The sequence below is a fragment of the Symphodus melops genome (assembly GCF_947650265.1).
Source record: "Symphodus melops genome assembly, chromosome: 2".
Classification (NCBI taxonomy): Eukaryota; Metazoa; Chordata; class Actinopteri; order Labriformes; family Labridae; genus Symphodus; species Symphodus melops.
The window spans coordinates 31,559,704-31,578,256 of NC_136692.1; the positions used below are offsets into that span (position 1 = coordinate 31,559,704).

The 18,553-nt window shown below is 43.8% G+C and overlaps 2 protein-coding genes across 3 annotated transcripts in view; both read right to left on the bottom strand.

Annotated features, from left to right (window-relative positions):
- Positions 1 to 1,269, bottom strand: part of LOC306820591 (dynamin-2-like) — a 50,580-nt gene extending 49,311 nt beyond the window's left edge. For both annotated transcript variants that reach the window (XM_079338470.1, XM_079338469.1), the window contains exon 1: positions 839 to 1,269. In XM_079338470.1, the coding sequence (XP_079194596.1) occupies positions 839 to 999 (161 nt within the window). In that variant the 5' untranslated portion in view covers positions 1,000 to 1,269. The remainder of the gene's footprint in view (positions 1 to 838) is intronic.
- Positions 1,270 to 2,819: 1,550 nt separating this feature from the next.
- The window catches only part of LOC306820373 (carnitine O-acetyltransferase-like), a gene marked incomplete at its 3' end in the record, with an annotated part of 40,345 nt that continues 24,611 nt past the window's right edge, over positions 2,820 to 18,553 (bottom strand). The window contains exon 11 of the mRNA XM_079338193.1: positions 2,820 to 2,963. Coding sequence (XP_079194319.1) covers positions 2,820 to 2,963 — 144 coding nt within the window. The remainder of the gene's footprint in view (positions 2,964 to 18,553) is intronic.

Below are 18,553 nucleotides of genomic sequence, written 5' to 3' on the forward strand. Positions count from 1 at the left end.
TAGTCCCTAAAGTGGCCCCGTCATATAAAGACACCATCAGTACATCTATGAGAGGAAAGTAGTCCCATCTTCAGCAGAATAGGCCTCAGTTAGTCTTCTTTTCTTCCTCATTTCCTTGAACACTCTTTTGAATCTTTTGACTCTTTTGACTCCTTGAATTTCCCTCGGGATCAATAAAGTATCTATCTATCTATCTATCTATCTATCTATCTGATGCTGTTGCATGAGTGTTACACACCTGAGATCTAACATGTGACACAAAATGTTTGCAGCCACACGTCATCAACAAGAGTCAACAAAGACTCTTCACACTCATTCATCGTCCTCCTAAAGACGTCCAGCACACCTCTTTGATTTCACTTCAGTGTGACTCTCCATTACTTCCTCCATCAAATGTTGACCTCATCAAACCTGCAACCTTCCCCTTCAAAGTAAAACATTGACCTGACCTTTGATATCAGTGTGAAGGAGAACAGCCTTCATCAATGTTTGACAGAATATGAGCTGCACATCGTTTTCCTGACTGTGGTCACATCCACTCCAAATCTCCTCAAACATGTTGTCCCTACAATACAGCAAACAGCTGTTTTCCTACGCAAAGAGCGTAATGACAGTCCATCCTGAATAGCTGGGCTACAAAATGGGAAAAAAAAAAAAGAAACGTTAGAAACGCGGAGGCACCGACACACAGCGCGTAACGATGTGCTTAGTTGGCGTCTTTACGCACAGGCTTGGCGTCGTGACACTCAAAAGAAGTTTAATTGCAGTTTAAAAAAACTGCAATTAAAAAATCCCTCAAACGTCACATCCATCCCAGAGATAGGTTAACGTATACAACCTCCCAACGAAATTCTCCAACACCGAGCTCTTCCCAGCGCTCTGACCGCCGACGACCGCTATCTGAGGCAGGTCCAGGTTACAGGTCTGTCCGATGGAGCTGAACGCGTCCTGGAGCTTGTTGATAAGCGGGATGAGGTCTTCCATTCCCCGGTTTCCCATCGCGGAACCCCGGTCAGCCCAGTGGGTTCTTTCCTGCTCTCCGACCCGGGTAAGTGAGAGCCAGAGGGTCGCAGTTCCAGTAGACAGAAAGTTCCCTCCGCAGTCTGTCGGACCCCTTTTGGACTTAGATCATCAGAAACTTAAACCGATCCAGAGTCTGAGCTGCGACCCGAGTCCCCGCGAGCTTCCAAGCAGAATAACTGGGAGAAAAGTCTCCGCATTCAACCGCAAACTTCTGTCATCATCCGGTCAGGCGACACCCAGCCTCCGCCGGAGCGTTTAACCCCGCCCCCAGCTTTATTCTTCTCTATCATTGGTCTGCTAGGATGTCTGTCAGTGTACACATACGTCATCATTTTTACAGTCCAGTCTTTGGACTTGCAGTTGAAAAAAAGAGGATCATAAAGTTTGCTTTGACTTTTAGAGAAAGAATAAAAGACTTAATGACGACAAAATATACATTCAAATATCGAACCATGAATTACAGAGTAATATTTAGATGATAAAATATCTAATTTAACAAAACAATGCAGACTTCAAGATCCAGAAAGATACCAAAACTTGTGAAGTTAGTTTTTTGTTGTCATGTTTCACGCCATATTAATCAGACCACCTTAAGTGGGTCCGTCTTAAAGATAAACTACTGGTAAACTGTGTTCAGACGTTTTACGTTCGAATTGCAGAGAATTTTTTTTTTTTAACCAAACTTTATTCATCAGTTGCACCTTTTACAATAATCTCCAAATATCACAGTGCAAGCTTCCACATTTCAGGTGTTATAACATAGAAAGAAAAACATCAAACTCACATCAGACCTCATGTGTTTTAACATAAACAAAAGATTCTCATCACATAAATTGTCTGGGGGAATAGGGCTTCACAAAAAAGGGTTAAATGTTTACAAACATCCAGTTTTTATTGCCTTTTGATTAAGAGAAAACTTAATCGTGTCTATGTATAGCTTGACCTCATTGTGAAAGGGAATGAAATTAGGCTTTGTATTTGAGAACTTGCACTTATGAATGTGAAATTTTGCCAAAGTAATGATGAAATTAATTATAAATGTTTCATTGGGCATAGTCTTAATACTGTTGAGGTCATAAAGGCCAACAAGAACATCCTTCCAAAACAATTTAAAATTACAGATGTCAGTCCAGAAGCTTTGGGCAAAAGGGCAGTGCCAAAATAAATGGGCAACCGTTTCAGTATTCACAGAACAAAAAGGTACACATAGTATCAATGTCTTTTTTGAACCTTTTAACAAGGGTTAGGGGTTAGGGGTTAGGGGTTAGGGGTTAGGGGTTAGGTCTGGGTAAAAGCACAGCGTCCTCTGGGGGACCAACGGTTTTAATAAATAATTAAGAATTTGCAATTAAAACCCTCCTTAAAAACCAAAAGGCTTTCACTAAAAACCTCCTTAAGACGCTCTAAAATTTGGTTTTGAATAAAAAGGGTAACCGGACCACCGTGCAGGAGAGGTCGGCGGAGCTCTGTAACTGGTTAAAACCTACCCTGTCCCAGGGCCTCCGATACCTTCAGGCATACAGGCCTTAGTCAGTTCAGGTGGACGGCCCCGGAGGCCGAACAAACACAGGGGAAAGTTTTGGGGGACGGCCGGGAGGCCGAGCAGACACGGGAGAGAGTTCTGGGGGACGGCCGGGAGGCCGAACAGACACGGGGAAGAGTTCAGGTGAGCGGCAGGACCCTTTCAAAGAGCCCAGGAGCCAGCCCAATCAAAGACGAAGGAACGTCAGGCATCGACTGGGCCACCGAGGAAACGTTGTTGGACATCGGCCGGACTGCCGAGGGAAGATAAAGCGTCAGCCGGACCGCAGCGGAGACGTCGTCGGGTGCCAGCCGGACTGTAGAGGAGACGTCATCGGGTGTCGGCCCGAATGCCGAGGGAACCTCAACTTGACGCCGACGGCGCTCAGCAGGCAAGGGGACAGGAAGCTGACAGCGCTCTGCCGGAACGGGGACAGGAAGCAGACGGCACGCTGCCGGAACGGGGACAGGAAGCAGACAGCGCTCTGCCGGAACAGGGACAGGAAGCAGACGGCGCTCTGCCGGAACAGGTACAGGAAGCAGACGGCGCTCTGCTGGAACAGGTACAGGAAGCAGACGGCGCTCTGCCGGAACAGGGACAGGAAGCAGACGGCGCTCTGCCGGAACAGGGACAAGAAGCAGACAGCGCTCTGCTGGAACAGGGACAGGAAGCAGAGGCTCTGAGGCACCATGAGGCCGAAGTCTGGACTGAGGTTTAGGCTGCTGTGGAGGGCTTGACTCAAAAAATACTCTTGTCCAGTCGGGGAGCATATGAATCAGCCAAGGCCTCGAGTTAATCTCCCTTCGAGCCTCAGCATGGGCCGCCTCCCTTTCCTCTTCACAGCACGCCATTTTAAAGTCATTTTTAATGCACATGAGGTTATATGTAACATCACGCAGATCAAACGAAAAAAATCCCGCTGGGTCCATAAATGGTCGGTTCATTCTGTCACGGTGTAGCAGGTAGGAAACAGGAGAGGAGGACCCAAGTGCAGAATAACAACATTTATTAAAAAAAGATAAAACACAAACTTACGAGGAGAAATCTAAATCCACAAACGAAGAACATCCAAATTCAAAATTCAGCAACCAAAGACAATGAACCAACAAGAAACTCAGGCAAACACAGAGACTAAATAGACGAGGGGTAATCAGACACAGGTGATACTAACGAGACAGGTGAGGAACATCAGGGTCATCACAAAGGCGGGAAACACAAGGAACAAAGAACACAAGACCAGAACACTGAGGACAAGTACAAAGTAAAACCTGATACTGACACCACCAAAACCAGATCTACAAAATAAAACAGGAAACACTAAAGACTTAAAACACAAGACAGGAAATAAACTAACAGGCAACATATGAGGACACAGAGAGACTCACTCAAGACTAAAGTAAACACAAGACTATGAAACATTAAAGCACACAAGGGAAACAATCAACACTAGGAAACAAATAACACTAAGGACAGAATGAAACTAGAAGAAACACAGAGACAAAACCAAACCATGACAAAAATAAAGATCCTATTTATAAGTGCCCTGAACTGAATTAAAAGTCCCTACAAAATAAAAGAATAAGTGTTAAAATTGATAAAAGGTTAGTTAATAAATGTAAAAAAGTGCATAAATAAAATAAGTGCTTAAATTCACATTAAAACCACACTCATAAAAATACATGGGTTAGTAAAATTGCAGAAACATATATACATCTTTATTTACACTGGTTAAAACATCTTAATGCAGTTCATAAAATAATAGGATCTTTGTTGATTAAGTTAAAGGAGGATAAGAAAGTAAACAAGTATAAGACAAGGAGAGGTCCAATAAAATGTCATAAAACAGGGCAAGGTGTCTTTAAAAAAGGTTTTTGTTATTTGTTTAAAAGTGTTTTGAGGCGCGCCCTCCACAGGCAGGTTCTACCTCATAAATTAAGTTAAAAGATAAATAATCTAATTTAGAAATCAAAAATAAGTTATTAAAATGAGATTTTAAAGGGTCCAGAGTCTCCTCATAGGGGTCTAAAAGTGCTAAAACAAACATACATGCAATAAGTGCTGGATACATTTAGAAATAAATAAATAGACATAATTAAAAAAAGGGGGGGGGGGGGGGGGGGGGGTTTAAAACATGCATAAGACATATTAAAAGTAAAACATAAATAAATTAAGATCCCATAGAGGAGGAGTGGGCTATAAAATCAATATTTGAAAAATAAAAGCTAAAGATTAAAAGAAGGAGGGTAGCCCGGCCCGCAGAGGGTCGGCCTGTTAAAACCTGTAAGAGAGGCCCCGGGAGGTCAGGGGGTCAGTATTTTCTAAAACCCACTAAAAGCTATATTAAAAAAGAAGGAAATGGATCCACCCTAATATTTCTCATTAAGACCGGTAGGTTCTATTGTTTTTAAGAGGTGGATCCATTTCCTTTCCGCCGCTCGTCTCTGGACAGTGGTCCAGTCCCTGTTGCTCTCCAGGCCCATGCTCTGCACATTGTGTTGGCCGTGGAGTTTAAAATGTGCATACAAGACAGTGGTGCCATTCCCGCTATTAATATGATAAAAATGCTGTCTAATGCGCGCGGTGATGTCGTTTCTAGTCTCCCCCACATAGAGTCTGTGGCAGGCCTTACATCTTATAGCATATACTGCATTAGTTGTTGTGGGTTTTAAGGCCTGCCACGGGTTGATACCGACTCTGGCATGGGGGTTAAAAATGTGGGGGAGACGGATAAAACCAATGTCCGAGCCTCGAGACGCTTCCCTGTCTTGGTTATTTTTATTAAAATCTGTATGAACCAGAAAGTCTTTCAAGTTTTTGTTCCTGCGATGGGCGGAGATCAGCCGGCAGTCGCCCAGCACGTCACAGCCCTCCCTCGCCCCCTCAAAATTAGACCTGAGAGTTGAAATTAACCTCTTTAGGTTCTCTGAATAAGTGGTTACTAAGGGGACGAGAGTAGGACCGGGCGGCCGGGCGCTGGGATTGTTATATCTATCCTGAAAGGTCCGGCCAACCTCCGCCCTGATGGTTCTGAGGAAGCGTCTCGAGTAACCCCTGGGCCTCAGCGCACTAAAGAGGGTGCTGGTGGCCTCCTCCACATGCTCCGGGAAGGTGCAGATTCTGCGGAAGCGTATCAGCTGGGATTTTATCAGACCTCTGTACGTGTGCCTGGGGTGATAGCTCGACTTGTGGAGGAGTGCGTGGCGGTCCGTGTCTTTGAAATGTACTTTGGTGGCCAGTGTTTTGGACTGGTCACTAGAGGCACGGAAGAAGACACAGGTGTCCAAAAATTCTATTGCAGATGTGGAAATGTTGTGTTTGAGTGTTATTTTGGGGTGGTGTGTGTTGAGGGTGTCCAGGAAGGTGGTGAAATCCTGATGTGTGCCGTCCCAGAGGCCGAAGATGTCGTCCAGGTACCGGAAATACAGGAGGGGTTTGGTGGTGAATTTGGTGAAAGCCGTTTCCTCCCAGTGGGCCAGATAAATGTCTGCGTAGGCTGGCGCATATTTCCGGCCCATCGCACAACCGCACAGCTGGAGGTAGTGCTGATTATTAAAGGTGAAGTCGTTGCGGGTGAGGGTGATGTGCAGGAGTTGTAGGAGGTGGCTGTCGGGTCTGGATGGGTCTGGGTGTTTGTTGAAGAGATGTTTTATTGCAGCTAAACCAAGTGGAGTTTCTATGTTAGTGTAAAGGGAATCTATATCTATGGAAAACAGGAAGGTGTGACCGGGTACCTGAAGGTGTTTTATTTTATTAACAAAATGGTAGGTGTCCTTGATGTAGCTGGGGTGCAGTTTGGAAAGTGGATTGATGAAGTGGTCGATGTATTCTGTGATGGTGTATGTTTCGGAGTTGCAGTCACTGACAATGGGGCGGCCGACCGGAACCACCGAGGGGACCGTCCAGGTGTCAGGAGGCTTGTGGATCTTGGGGAGCAGGTAGAAGAGGCGGGGCCTGGGCTCACTGGGACCGTCCAGATATTGTTTCTGTTTGAAATTGATGAATTTTTGTCTGTAGAGTGTTTCTGTAATCTTTCTAACTAGTGTCTGTGTCTCTAATTGTAGTGGGTGTGTCAGTGGTTGGTAATATGTGTTGTTATTTAACTGTCTATGTGCTTCTAAAATGTAATTGTCCCTATCCTGAATAACTATTTGGCCCCCCTTATCTGCTGGCTTAATGACTATGTGTTTGTGATTACCCAATGTTCTGATGATGCGTTTGTGTTCCTGACTAATGTTGTGCGTTCTATGTGGCAGGGGGCGCCAATGTGTGAGTGCTTGGTTGTTTTTATGGATGAGTTGTGAAATAGCAGGTGAGAGTGTGTCCGTGTTTGGTGACCAGTGGGACGGCCCAGTGAACAGCACGGGGTCCCGCCTCTGCCCCCCCTGGAAGTGATCCAGGAGTTTCAGCCTCCTGTGGAAGGTGTGCAGGTCCCCCCTGAGCTCCGGCCGGGTGGGTGGGTTGGGTGTGGGAATGAAGGTGAGTCCTTTTTCTAGTAACTCCAGCTGTGCAGCTGTGAGGGAGAAAACGGCACAGAGGTTGGTGATGTTGGACTGATGGGGAGGTGTGGTATGACAGTTATCCCCAGTTATAAGTTTAACTGTTCCTTCCAGTACCTGAACAACATCCCGGCCGTGTCAGAGGTCCAGTGTATATTGTCTGTGCCAGTCCGGAAGAGTTGTGAGTTGATGTCTGGAATAAAGTTATATTTGGCAGTGATGGTGTTGTTGAGTTTGGTGAGGAGTGTCCGTTTGTGTGAGTCCAGTCTGGGTGAGAAGTTTATTACAGGGATGTAGATGGTGGCGTTGGGGAAGGTGGTCTGGCTGGTCCTCCACATTGTCTGTAACTGTTTGGTGAATGTGGTGGGGTCGTGTTCTGAAAGACAGTTGTTGAGTCCGGCTGATAAGATGACCTGTGTGGTGTTGTGACATGGGGTGAGTTTTTTCAGGATGGTGGCTATGTGATGAAAGTTTGCTCCGGGGTAACTGTCTACTTGGATGTGTGGGTCTGTGAATGAAGGGATCCGGGAGAGGTTGGAGTCACCTATGATGAGTGTCCTCTTCCGGACCTCCAAGTGCCAGTCCTGTATTTTTCTGTGTGTGCGTGGGTGTGTGTGTGGTTCCGGGCGACTCGGGGAGCCATGTGCCGCCACAGAGGCCCTGGTGGAGTGAGAGGTGGATAACTCAGATGTTGGGGTTGTTTTCAGCTTTGCTGTCGTTGCTCCCTTCATCATCATGGAATTGTTATCCACCTCTATGCTGGTGTCTGGCTCACAGGGCTCTGTGGCAAGCAGCTCTGGCTCCCCCTGCTGGCTGTGGTGTGTAACTGTAGGTGGAGAGGATGAAATGGTGTTACTGCAGGGTAAAACTATGTTGCTGTAAGGTGGTGATTGTACTGGGAGGGTGCTGACTGGGTGTGGGGAAGGTGAGGAGGGAGGGGAGGAGGGGGCGACAGGGGGGCAGGCAGAGGACCCAGCCCGTGCATGCCCCAGACAGTCGAGTGTGCCCTGGGGGATCGGATGGATTTCGACCTTCACCCGCCGTCCGGGGCTGCGTTTAGGGTTAGGGTTAGGAAAGGGTTAAAAGAATATTTAAAATATTGTCCAAATGGACAATTATTTTTCACGGGCATGCACAACTCATTTTGATTTTCTTGTTTTAGGTTTTAAGCAGAGGCAGAAAGAAGTTGATAAAAGGCGAGGACTGATAAAAAAGGTTTGTCATCTCCACCTTCATGATAAAAGGATCCAGTCGAGGTGAGTAACCTTATCTTTCTTTTAGGTCGCCGTCAGATTCAGAAGAAGGTAAGTGGGAGTTTGTTTCTCTTTATTATTTTTCCTTTTTTCTCAGGTTGGACAAGAGGGCCTGGAAGGTAAGTAGAAAGTATATAAATTGCTCTTCCTTATTTCCAGGTGGATGCCAGAACATGGAGGTAAGTATAGATAAAGCTTTTAATGATAGATTTCATTTAGACTGTTGGGAGTGATTGTTTTAGGTGCTTTATCCACCATTTTTCTGCTCTGGTCCGTTGAGCCATTGGTCTGCTCTCCAGTCCCGCTATGAGCAGGTTTTCTTTCCCGTGGTGAGTGACGTGTGTGTATAATGAAGTGTTTTTGTTTCCGTGATCAATGTGGTACAAGTGTTGTTTCAGTCTTTGGGACAGAGTGTTCTGGGTTTGTCCCACATACAGTATTTTACAGAGTCTGCACTCAATGACATAGACCACGTTTGATGATTCCAATTTGATGGTCTGTGGTATTGGGGCCTCCGTATCTGCAAATCCATTTTTCATGTACCGAATCACCTGAAAGTTTTTATTGATGGGTCTGGGTTTCTCTTTTATTGCAGCATGAACGAGGAGATCTTTAAGATTTTGTCCTTTTCGGTACGCCGAGAGGACCCCAGAGTTCGAGAAGGACTCTGTTGATTGGAGCTGCTTTATGAAATTAGTTTTCGTGGTCCCGTTCATTTTTGTGATGGAGGAGGAAAACGTGCTGATGAGTGGGACAATTTTTAAGTTGTCCCCTCCATCACGCTTCCCCCACCCCTCTACAGACCAATGTTTCGACTAACCCCGTTTCCTCAAGCTCTGGAACAGCGTTGTTTTTGCTGGTTTTACATCTGGAGGTTCTGTACAAATCCAGTAAAAGTGTATTAGTTGTGACCCTTGTTCCCAGGCGGTCCATATGTAGGGGTTCTCAGACAATAAAGACAGTTGTGTCCAGAAATTCAATTTCTTTTTTCTGTAGATTGTATTTGACTTTAATCGAGCCATGGTGGCCATTCAAGGTGTCAATGAAATCTAAAAAAGCAGGCTCAGAGTGGGTCCATACTCCAAAAATGTCATCCAGGAAGCGAACTTAAAGTTGTGGCAGGAAAGTGCATTTGGGAAAGAGTGTTTGCTCCCATTCTGCCATATATCTGACCAATCCCTCTGACATCCCACGTTATGAAGACCTTCGAACGGCTGCTGCTCCAACACCTCAGACCCCAGGTCCAACACGCACAGGATCCCCTGCAGTTTGCATACCAGGCAAAGGTGGGCGTGGACGATGCCATCCTCTATCTCCTACACAGGGCTTACTCTCATCTGGACAAAGGGAGCAGCGTGATGAGAATCATGTTCTTTGATTTCTCAAGCGCCTTCGACACCATCCATCCCCTCCTACTAAGAGACAAGCTGACCGAGATGAGGGTGGACTCGCACCTGGTGAGGTGGATCACGGACTACCTCACAGAGAGACCGCAGTACCTCAGACTGAAGGACTGCACATCTGACACTGTGGTCAGCAGCACCGGTGCACCACAGGGGACTGTGCTCTCCCCTGTCCTGTTCACCCTGTACACCTCTGACTTCCAGTATAACTCTGAGCTCTGCCACATGCAGAAATACTCGGACGACACTGCGATAGTTGCTTGTGTCAGGGATGGACAGGAGGAGGAGTACAGGAGCCTGATCGAGGACTTTGTGACGTGGTGCATCTGCAGCTAAACACCTCCAAGACCAAAGAGATGGTGACTCTATCCATCCATCCATCCATCCATCCATCCATCCATCCATCCATCCATCCATCCATCCATCCATCCATCCATCCATCCATCCATCCATCCATCCATCCATCCATCTGCCCAACTCCCACTTTTTCGCTTCTTCCAGATAAGAGACTTTGTTAAGAAACTTTTTCCCCACTTTCCGAATCGTCCCCCTGAAACCTTGACCGATGAGAGAGACTAAAAACTCCGGTCCTGGCCCCTATACCCCCTTACAGTGGGTTGTGATCCCCTCCATATAAATTTTGTCTCCCCCCCCCTTTTTTTTCTTTTCTTTTTCTTTTCTTCTCTCTGGTTGTGTTTATTGTGCGCTGTCTGTGTGGATGTTTATGTAGGGCATATGTCCCTGTTTGGTCCTGACCTGAGGTGGGTGGTAGGGGGGAGTGGTGCGGGTTTTGGGTTTATTTACACACTACCTTGAGACTACCTGATTGTTGCTCCTTGCTGTATATTATAAAATGTAAATAAAAAGAGTTGGAAAAAAAATAAATAATAATAATTGAAGTTTTTTCTGCACTTGGGTCCTCCTCCCTGTTTTCCGCTTCGTGAACGTGACAGGATTCAGTCTCCAACGTATAAATACACCATGCAGCCTCATTACCTTGTCAATCTCAAACTGCAATATTTTAAAAAACTAAACTCAGAATGGCAGGATAGCCCTAAAAAAGTTAAGGTAGCACAAGGTAAACAGGTTATGCCCAAACATGAGCACAACTATCACATTATAAAAAGACAGCGTCTTCGGCTCTTTTGTGTATTTTAGGTAATCTACAGAGTGTCAACAAATTCAGAGGCTAGCTCCGGAGAGTCAAATGTTTTAACAATGCTGTTAAAACATTTGACTCACCATAATCTGAAGCGAGGCGGGGTAGATCATGGCGTAGCGGGCCTCGTCTATGTTCTGGAGTCTTCTCCTCACCTGGTCATACTCGTATCACCTTTTCTGTGTTGCAGCAGAAAAATAAGGAAAGACATGGATCCGTGTACCGTCAACTCAAATATCCTTAAGACATCTGGCTGCATCCATCACTCTCTGGCGATCAGTGAAGTTGTGAAACCTCACTATCATGGCTCGAGGAAACCTTGACACAACGGGAACCTGTGCGCCCTTTCCAGCTGCTTTGGTATCCAGGCGAAGAACCTTTGGGATCCAGGATTCCATAAAAATAGATGCATTTGTGCCCTCCAAGTTCTCTGGCAGGCCCATGATACTTAGGTTTTTACGTCGACCCTGTATTTTCGCAGTCATTAAGCCGATCAGTTAGCTCATGACATGAGACGTTGCTCTGCACCGGTTGAGATGTTTTCCACTGCTAGTAACCGCTGCTCCGCCTCGTTAACTCGGTCGGTGACTTCTTTTAAACTCCAGGCGTTAATATCATGTACCACCTTTTTTAGCTTTTTATCCATCAATTTCTGCGATATTTGTTGTCATTTTCTCCAGAGCTTTAATCAGGCTTGGGTCTGCCTCAGAGTTGGCATCACACGCTCTAGCTGCTGGCCTGGCGTCGCCATTATCAGGGGAGGCTGCAGGTGTATGTTTTTTTCTTAGAAAGCTGTTTGGGAGGCATTTTGCCCACAGAGTTCCTCTAAAATTGGTCCAAGAACATCACCTGGAGTAATTACTCCACTTTGCTTCAAAGTTTCTCACCAAAAGGAAAAATAAAACTAATGTTGCAGGATAACGTGCCAGAGCTCTGACGGAGTGTTGCTACTCAGGTGCTTGCATCACCGGAAATCAACCTGGGACATTTTAATACAGTTTCTTATGTTCATTGATACTTGTGTTTCATTGATTTGTTTTTGGCAATTCATTTTGTGTTTTTTCATTTCTTTGGTTGTTTTCCTTATTCATTCAATGCACGGTTTTATATATTCATTTGTTTCGTTGATCAGGTGCTGAGGGCCCAAGACGTTCCCTGGTGGTTTCTTCACAACCCCCTTTTTTCATTATTCTTGGTATGCAGTGTCACTGGTGGTTACTTTAAGGATTCCTTCCCCCTTTTTTGGTCCCCCCCTGCCGCATGCCTCAGCCCTGATCCTTTCTCCCTTCCCTGGTCCAGTGCTATTTTATTAGTTAGTATTTGGGTGCAGTATATATAGATTCAATTTTGATTATTGTTCTCCATTAATTGAAGCATTATTTCGTCTTGTTCAATAAAGTTTTTTTCTTTTAACGGCCAGTGGTATATTTGAACCTGTACAAGGCAGTTCTCGTATCTCCCCCAGGTGGCGTTGTCTTAATAATAGTAATTCACCGCTCATGCCAAACTAGTTTTTAAAAATGACCAACCCTGCCTTTAAGATGCTTTTGGGACCTTTTTGCTTTTATGAGATAGGACAGCTGAAGAGATGCAGGAAATGTTGGGAGGAGACAGTGGGAGGACGATTTGCAGCAAAGGGCAGAGGTTGGGTTCGTACCCAAGGCAACTACAGGCCCTGTACATGTGACACAACAAAACCGCTAGACTATGAAAGCCCCACCATTTTACACCTTTTATTTCACTTTCTGGTGTTGAAAGAAAGAGATTGAAACCATGTTTGTAGCTTCATGTTTATTATGAGGAAAAAGCTGAAATAGAATAGCTGAACATTCAGGCTAAAACTCAAGTTAAACTTCCGCTTGACCCCGGAGTTTCTTATTTCACAGACTGTGTTTACCAGCGTCCTGACCTTTGAAGTATCTGCCGATCACTAATATTCTTCCAGTTTGAGACAAATTAACTGTCTCATGTAATTATTTACATTTTTTGTTTTTTGAAAAATACAATTTTATAAAGTAATCTGAAATGTAACTTTTAAAACATGGCTGAAACGTAGCTGAATTCATTTCACAGTTTGGCTCTTTGGTCAAACAGGTTCATCATGTCCAACATGGCATCTTCCAAAGCTTGGATCATCGTTGCTGGACTATTTTCTCTGTCGGTCTCAGAATATTCAAAACAGGACATTACAAACTCCATGCGATTGTTTCTAATAACATAGATTAGGCCGTACATCCCCGGGGTATCTGGGCTCGAACATGGGAGATAGCCGTTCCTGGCCATTACCTTTAGAAAAAGCACAGAACAAGTTGTTGTATCACTGAGAGCTCTGACACATGTTTCCCAAAAGGAATGTGTGAAGATTGTTATTAGGGCCTAAACCCGGAGCATGGACCCTATTGAAACTCTAGGAATTATTAGCTAACTTTGTTTTTCTTTGTACAAATTAAGCACATTTTTAGGGGACTGAACATGCATCAAAACCTACCAAATAACACACCAAGCGATAAACGACGTCTGTTTGAAGAAAATCCTCAGAGGATGTTCATTCAATCAACGCCAAATTGGTCAGAGTTTTCTTGACACCTTGAAGATTCAAGAAGTAGGGCACTGAGACTGCTGATGCTGAGGCTGTTTGTGATTCTGCTATGAACGATTTGGGAAGCATGTACAGCAGAAAAACAAAAGTGTTGTGTTTTCCTGATGATACAGTCTCCTATATGATCGACAGAAGAAAGTCCCAATTTCAAATACCTTGTAGTACACACAAGGGCAAATGATATTGAAAAATGACAATCTGAAGTGCTCATACAAGTCTTTTTCAGTGGGCCTTTACCACCAGTAAGAGGAGGTGGAGAGAGATTCAGCAGACTGTGGGCAATAAACTGAATATGAGGTCCATTCAGTCCATTTTATTGAAAATGTTTAACTTTTTCTGGTACCAAAGACGTTTTATCCAAGGAGACGGCCTTTCCCTAAACAAGTCAGGAACTGTTTACCTTTTTCACCTCCAATCTCTTTCTTCCTTCGTCACACTGTTCCCACTGCCAAGGACAAGAGACAAGCTGAACCCAAACAAAAGGAAGAAACTGACTCTTGACGCCTGTATGTTCTGGCCATGTTGAATATTACTGACCAAATGAACAAACTTGTCAGCACTGGCACAAGACTCACTCCCTGTCGATCTGGGCTCCTGTCCATCCGACAGCTGCAGCTGATCCAGAACGCAGCAGCCAGAGTCCTCACCAACACAAAGAGGGTGGAGCACATTACACCTGTGCTTCAAACACTGCACTGGCTGCCTGTGTGTCAGAGACTTTAAAATCTGACTACTGCTCTATAAAGCATTAAATGGTCTTGGCCCTAAGTACATGTCAGATCTACTTGTAGAATATAAAAGATCCAGACCGCTCAGGTCCTCAGGAAGAGGTTTACTCAGTGTTCCCAGAGTTAGAACCAAACAAGGGGAAGCAGCTTTTAGTTACTACGCTCCTCACCTGTGGAACAAACTCCTTGAACACCTGAGGACTGCTGGCACACTCAACTCCTTTAAATCAGGCCTTAAAACTTCGTTATTCGCTCAGGCTTTCAATTAGAAATATGCTGTCTGCCTTACTGCAACACATTCTTCCTTTCTTAATAGTTTTGAACAGTTGTTCCTTTTGCGAGTACTTTTACATTCTTCTCTATCTTTTAATGATGGCTACGTCTCACTTCCCTTATTTTCAGTCTCCTCGGTCCTCGGTCCTCGGCCGAACAGGAAGTAGTTCCAAAGCCGCCATGTTGAGGATCGTCTCAAAGCTCTAATAGCGAACAGAGGAGAGAGGATGGAGGAGAGAGGAGGCTGATCCGAGGAGCGATGACCGAGGAGACACGAGAGCTGACTTCACGGAAGTCTTTTTACTGACAGACACGCCCCCTTCTCGTATATCACTCACTGATTGGACGCTGCAGAGGATCAGACTTCAGTTTAATAGGGGAGAAAAGAGGGAGATTAAAAAGAGGCTAAACGGAGCGTGGGACATTTAAACAGATGATGAACATCAGTGAGTTTGTAAAGAGTCGCTCTGTGATGAGCTGCCATTAAAAAGAGTCTGACCCTAACCCTAGATTAACAACTGTGATGGACACAGCCACACATTAAAAGGTTGTAGGCCACACAACATTGCACTCACATGTTAGTTGCAAACATTTCGAATAACTGACACAGGTTATTTCTCTTAGCTGAGCATGTTTCTTAAAGCCTTTGATTTAAGTACACACATTTAACTTATTGTTTGTTTATAAAGTAAAGTGGTAGTAATTCATTTCTCTTTTCCTTTTGAGTTACCTGGCTGGTGTGCTCTCCTTCCTGGTTGAGCAAAGGATGAGGCTGAGGGTGGAGCTTGACTTTATGGAGGAGGACCATACCAAGTGCTCAAATATCAGGAGGGGGGATCAGGGTCCCTTGGGGTTAACTTTAAGTTATTTTGTTAGCCGTCCTCCCCTGTGTGTTGGTTTTGGTTCTGGTCAGCAGCTTTAAATATCCCCCTCAGTTCTCATTTTCTCAGGTCTGTTAGTTGAGTTCACACACTGTTTAGTTAGCACAAGCTTTCAGTAGAGTTATGTTATTTTGACCTCTTTTAACAAGTCATTTACTTATACACCCTGACAGTGTTTGTTTTTGCCTTTGTTAAATAATATTTTTGAATAAAGAAACTTGTTTTTTGAACTTTTAACCTGTGTTCACTTATCTTGACTGCTTGGTCCACGACAACAACCAAATATGAAGCTCTATAACTTCTATCAAATCAATACATCCTTCATGGTCTGTTCATCATCCCTCAGACTGTTTGAATGTCTGATGATGATTAGGATGACAGTTTGATGAAGAGGGAGTCCGTTTTACATTCATACTTTTTTATCTTCTGAAAGTTTCAAGGAGGCGCTACAAGCCATCGATTCCTGGGAAGCGGCCGAGTGAGGATTCTCTTCTTGGACTTCTCCAGTGCTTTCAACACTATCCAGCCCCCCCTGCTCCGGGACAAACTGAGTGGGATGGGAGTGGACCCCCACCTAGTGAACTGGATCTCTGACTACCTCACGGGCAGGCCTCATTACGTCAGGCTGATGGACATCACGTCTGACACTGTGGTCAGCAGCACGGGAGCCCCCCAGGGCACAGTGCTGGCCCCTGTTCTCTTCACCCTGTACACCTCGGACTTCTGCTACAACTCTGAGCTGTGTCACATACAGAAGTACGCTGACGACACAGCCATTGTCGGGTGTATCAGGGACGGCAGGGAGGAGGAGTACCGGACACTGGTGGGGGACTTTGCTGCATGGTGCCACACAAACCAGCTACAGCTCAACACCTCTAAGACCAAGGAGCTGGTCATTGACTTTGGGAGGTCCAGACAGAGGATGCAACCTCTTCTGTTAGAGGGAGCTGAAGTGGAGGCTGTGGACTCCTACAAATACCTCGGGCTGTGTCTAGACAATAAACTGGACTGGACAACACACACCAACCACCTGTACGGGAAGACACAAAGCAGGATGTACTTCCTAAGGAGACTGCGGTCCTTTAACATCTGCAGCAAGTTGCTGGGGATGTTTTACCAGTCCGTGGTTTCCAGCGTGCTTTTTTACACCGTGGTATGCTGGGGGGGCAGCATATCCAAACAGCACACATCCAGACTGGACAAACTGATCAGGCGGGCCGGCTCTGTGGTCGGCATGAAGCTGGACTCTCTGGTGACGGTGGCAGAGAAGAGGACACTGGACAAACTGCTGGATATTATGGACAATGCCAGCCACCCTCTGCACACCGTCATCAGTCACCAGAGGAGCCGGTTCAGTGAGAGACGGCTCCTTCCCAAGTGCAGAACCAACAGACTGTCGACAGTCGACCGACAGTCTTTGCTTCTACCCTCATTGTGCAATAACACATGGACACTTTCGCTTGTATGTGCAATAATCACAACAATAATCAATCATTGCCTTTTTTATAGCCTTTTTTTGTATATTTTTTTCTGCTTCTTCCATGCATATTCTTTGGATATTTTTTTCCAATGGAAGAGTGTTCAATTATTTATTCTATCTTATTCTTTATATTGTTACTTTTTGTTACCTGCTACATTTTTATTTTATTGTATCTGCTGCTGGAACCTAAATTTCCTTGAGGGAGTCATCCCAAAGGATCAATAAAGTTCAGTCTAAGTCTCTAAGTCTAAGTTGGTTGTCTAAATACAGGCTAGGTTCAGTCAAAACTGATTAATAATAGTGTGTGTGTTTGATTAGAAATAATACAGTGTGTGTGTTTGTGTGTGTGTGTTTGATTAGTAATAATACAGTGTGTGTGTTTGATTAGTAATAATACAGTGTGTGTGTTTGATTAGAAATAATACAGTGTGTGTGTTTGTGTGTGTGTGTTTGATTAGTAATAATACAGTGTGTGTGTTTGATTAGTAATAATACAGTGTGTGTTTGATTAGTAATAATACAGTGTGTGTGTTTGATTAGTAATAATACAGTGTGTGTGTTTGTGTGTGTGTGTTTGATTAGTAATAATACAGTGTGTGTGTTTGATTAGTAATAATACAGTGTGTGTTTGATTAGAAATAATACAGTGTGTGTGTTTGATTAGTAATAATACAGTGTGTGTTTGATTAGAAATAATACAGTGTGTGTGTTTGATTAGAAACAATACAGTGTGTGTTTGTGTGTGTGTGTTTGATTAGTAATAATACAGTGTGTGTGTTTGATTAGTAATAATACAGTGTGTGTGTTTGATTAGTAATAATACAGTGTGTGTGTTTGTGTGTGTGTGTTTGATTAGTAATAATACAGTGTGTGTGTTTGATTAGTAATAATACAGTGTGTGTGTTTGATTAGAAATAATACAGTGTGTGTGTTTGTGTGTGTGTGTTTGATTAGTAATAATACAGTGTGTGTGTTTGATTAGTAATAATACAGTGTGTGTGTTTGATTAGTAATAATACAGTGTGTGTGTTTGATTAGAAATAATACAGTGTGTGTGTTTGATTAGTAATAATACAGTGTGTGTGTTTGATTAGTAATAATACAGTGTGTGTGTTTGATTAGTAATAATACAGTGTGTGTGTTTGATTAGTAATAATACAGTGTGTGTGTTTGATTAGTAATAATACAGTGTGTGTGTTTGATTAGAAATAATACAGTGTGTGTGTTTGATTAGTAATAATACAGTGTGTGTGTGTGATTAGTAATAATACAGTGTGTGTGTTTGATTAGTAATAATACAGTGTGTGTTTGATTAGTAATAATACAGTGTGTGTGTTTGATTAGTAATAATACAGTGTGTGTGTGTGATTAGAAATAATAGTGTGTGTTTGATTAGTAATAATACAGTGTGTGTGTTTGATTAGTAATAATACAGTGTGTGTGTGTGTGATTAGAAATAATAGTGTGTGTTTGATTAGTAATAATACAGTGTGTGTGTTTGATTAGAAATAATACAGTGTGTGTGTTTGATTAGTAATAATACAGTGTGTGTGTGTTTGATTAGTAATAATACAGTGTGTGTGTGTTTGATTAGTAATAATACAGTGTGTGTGTGTGATTAGAAATAATAGTGTGTGTTTGATTAGTAATAATACAGTGTGTGTGTGTGATTAGAAATAATAGTGTGTGTTTGATTAGTAATAATACAGTGTGTGTGTGTGATTAGAAATAATACA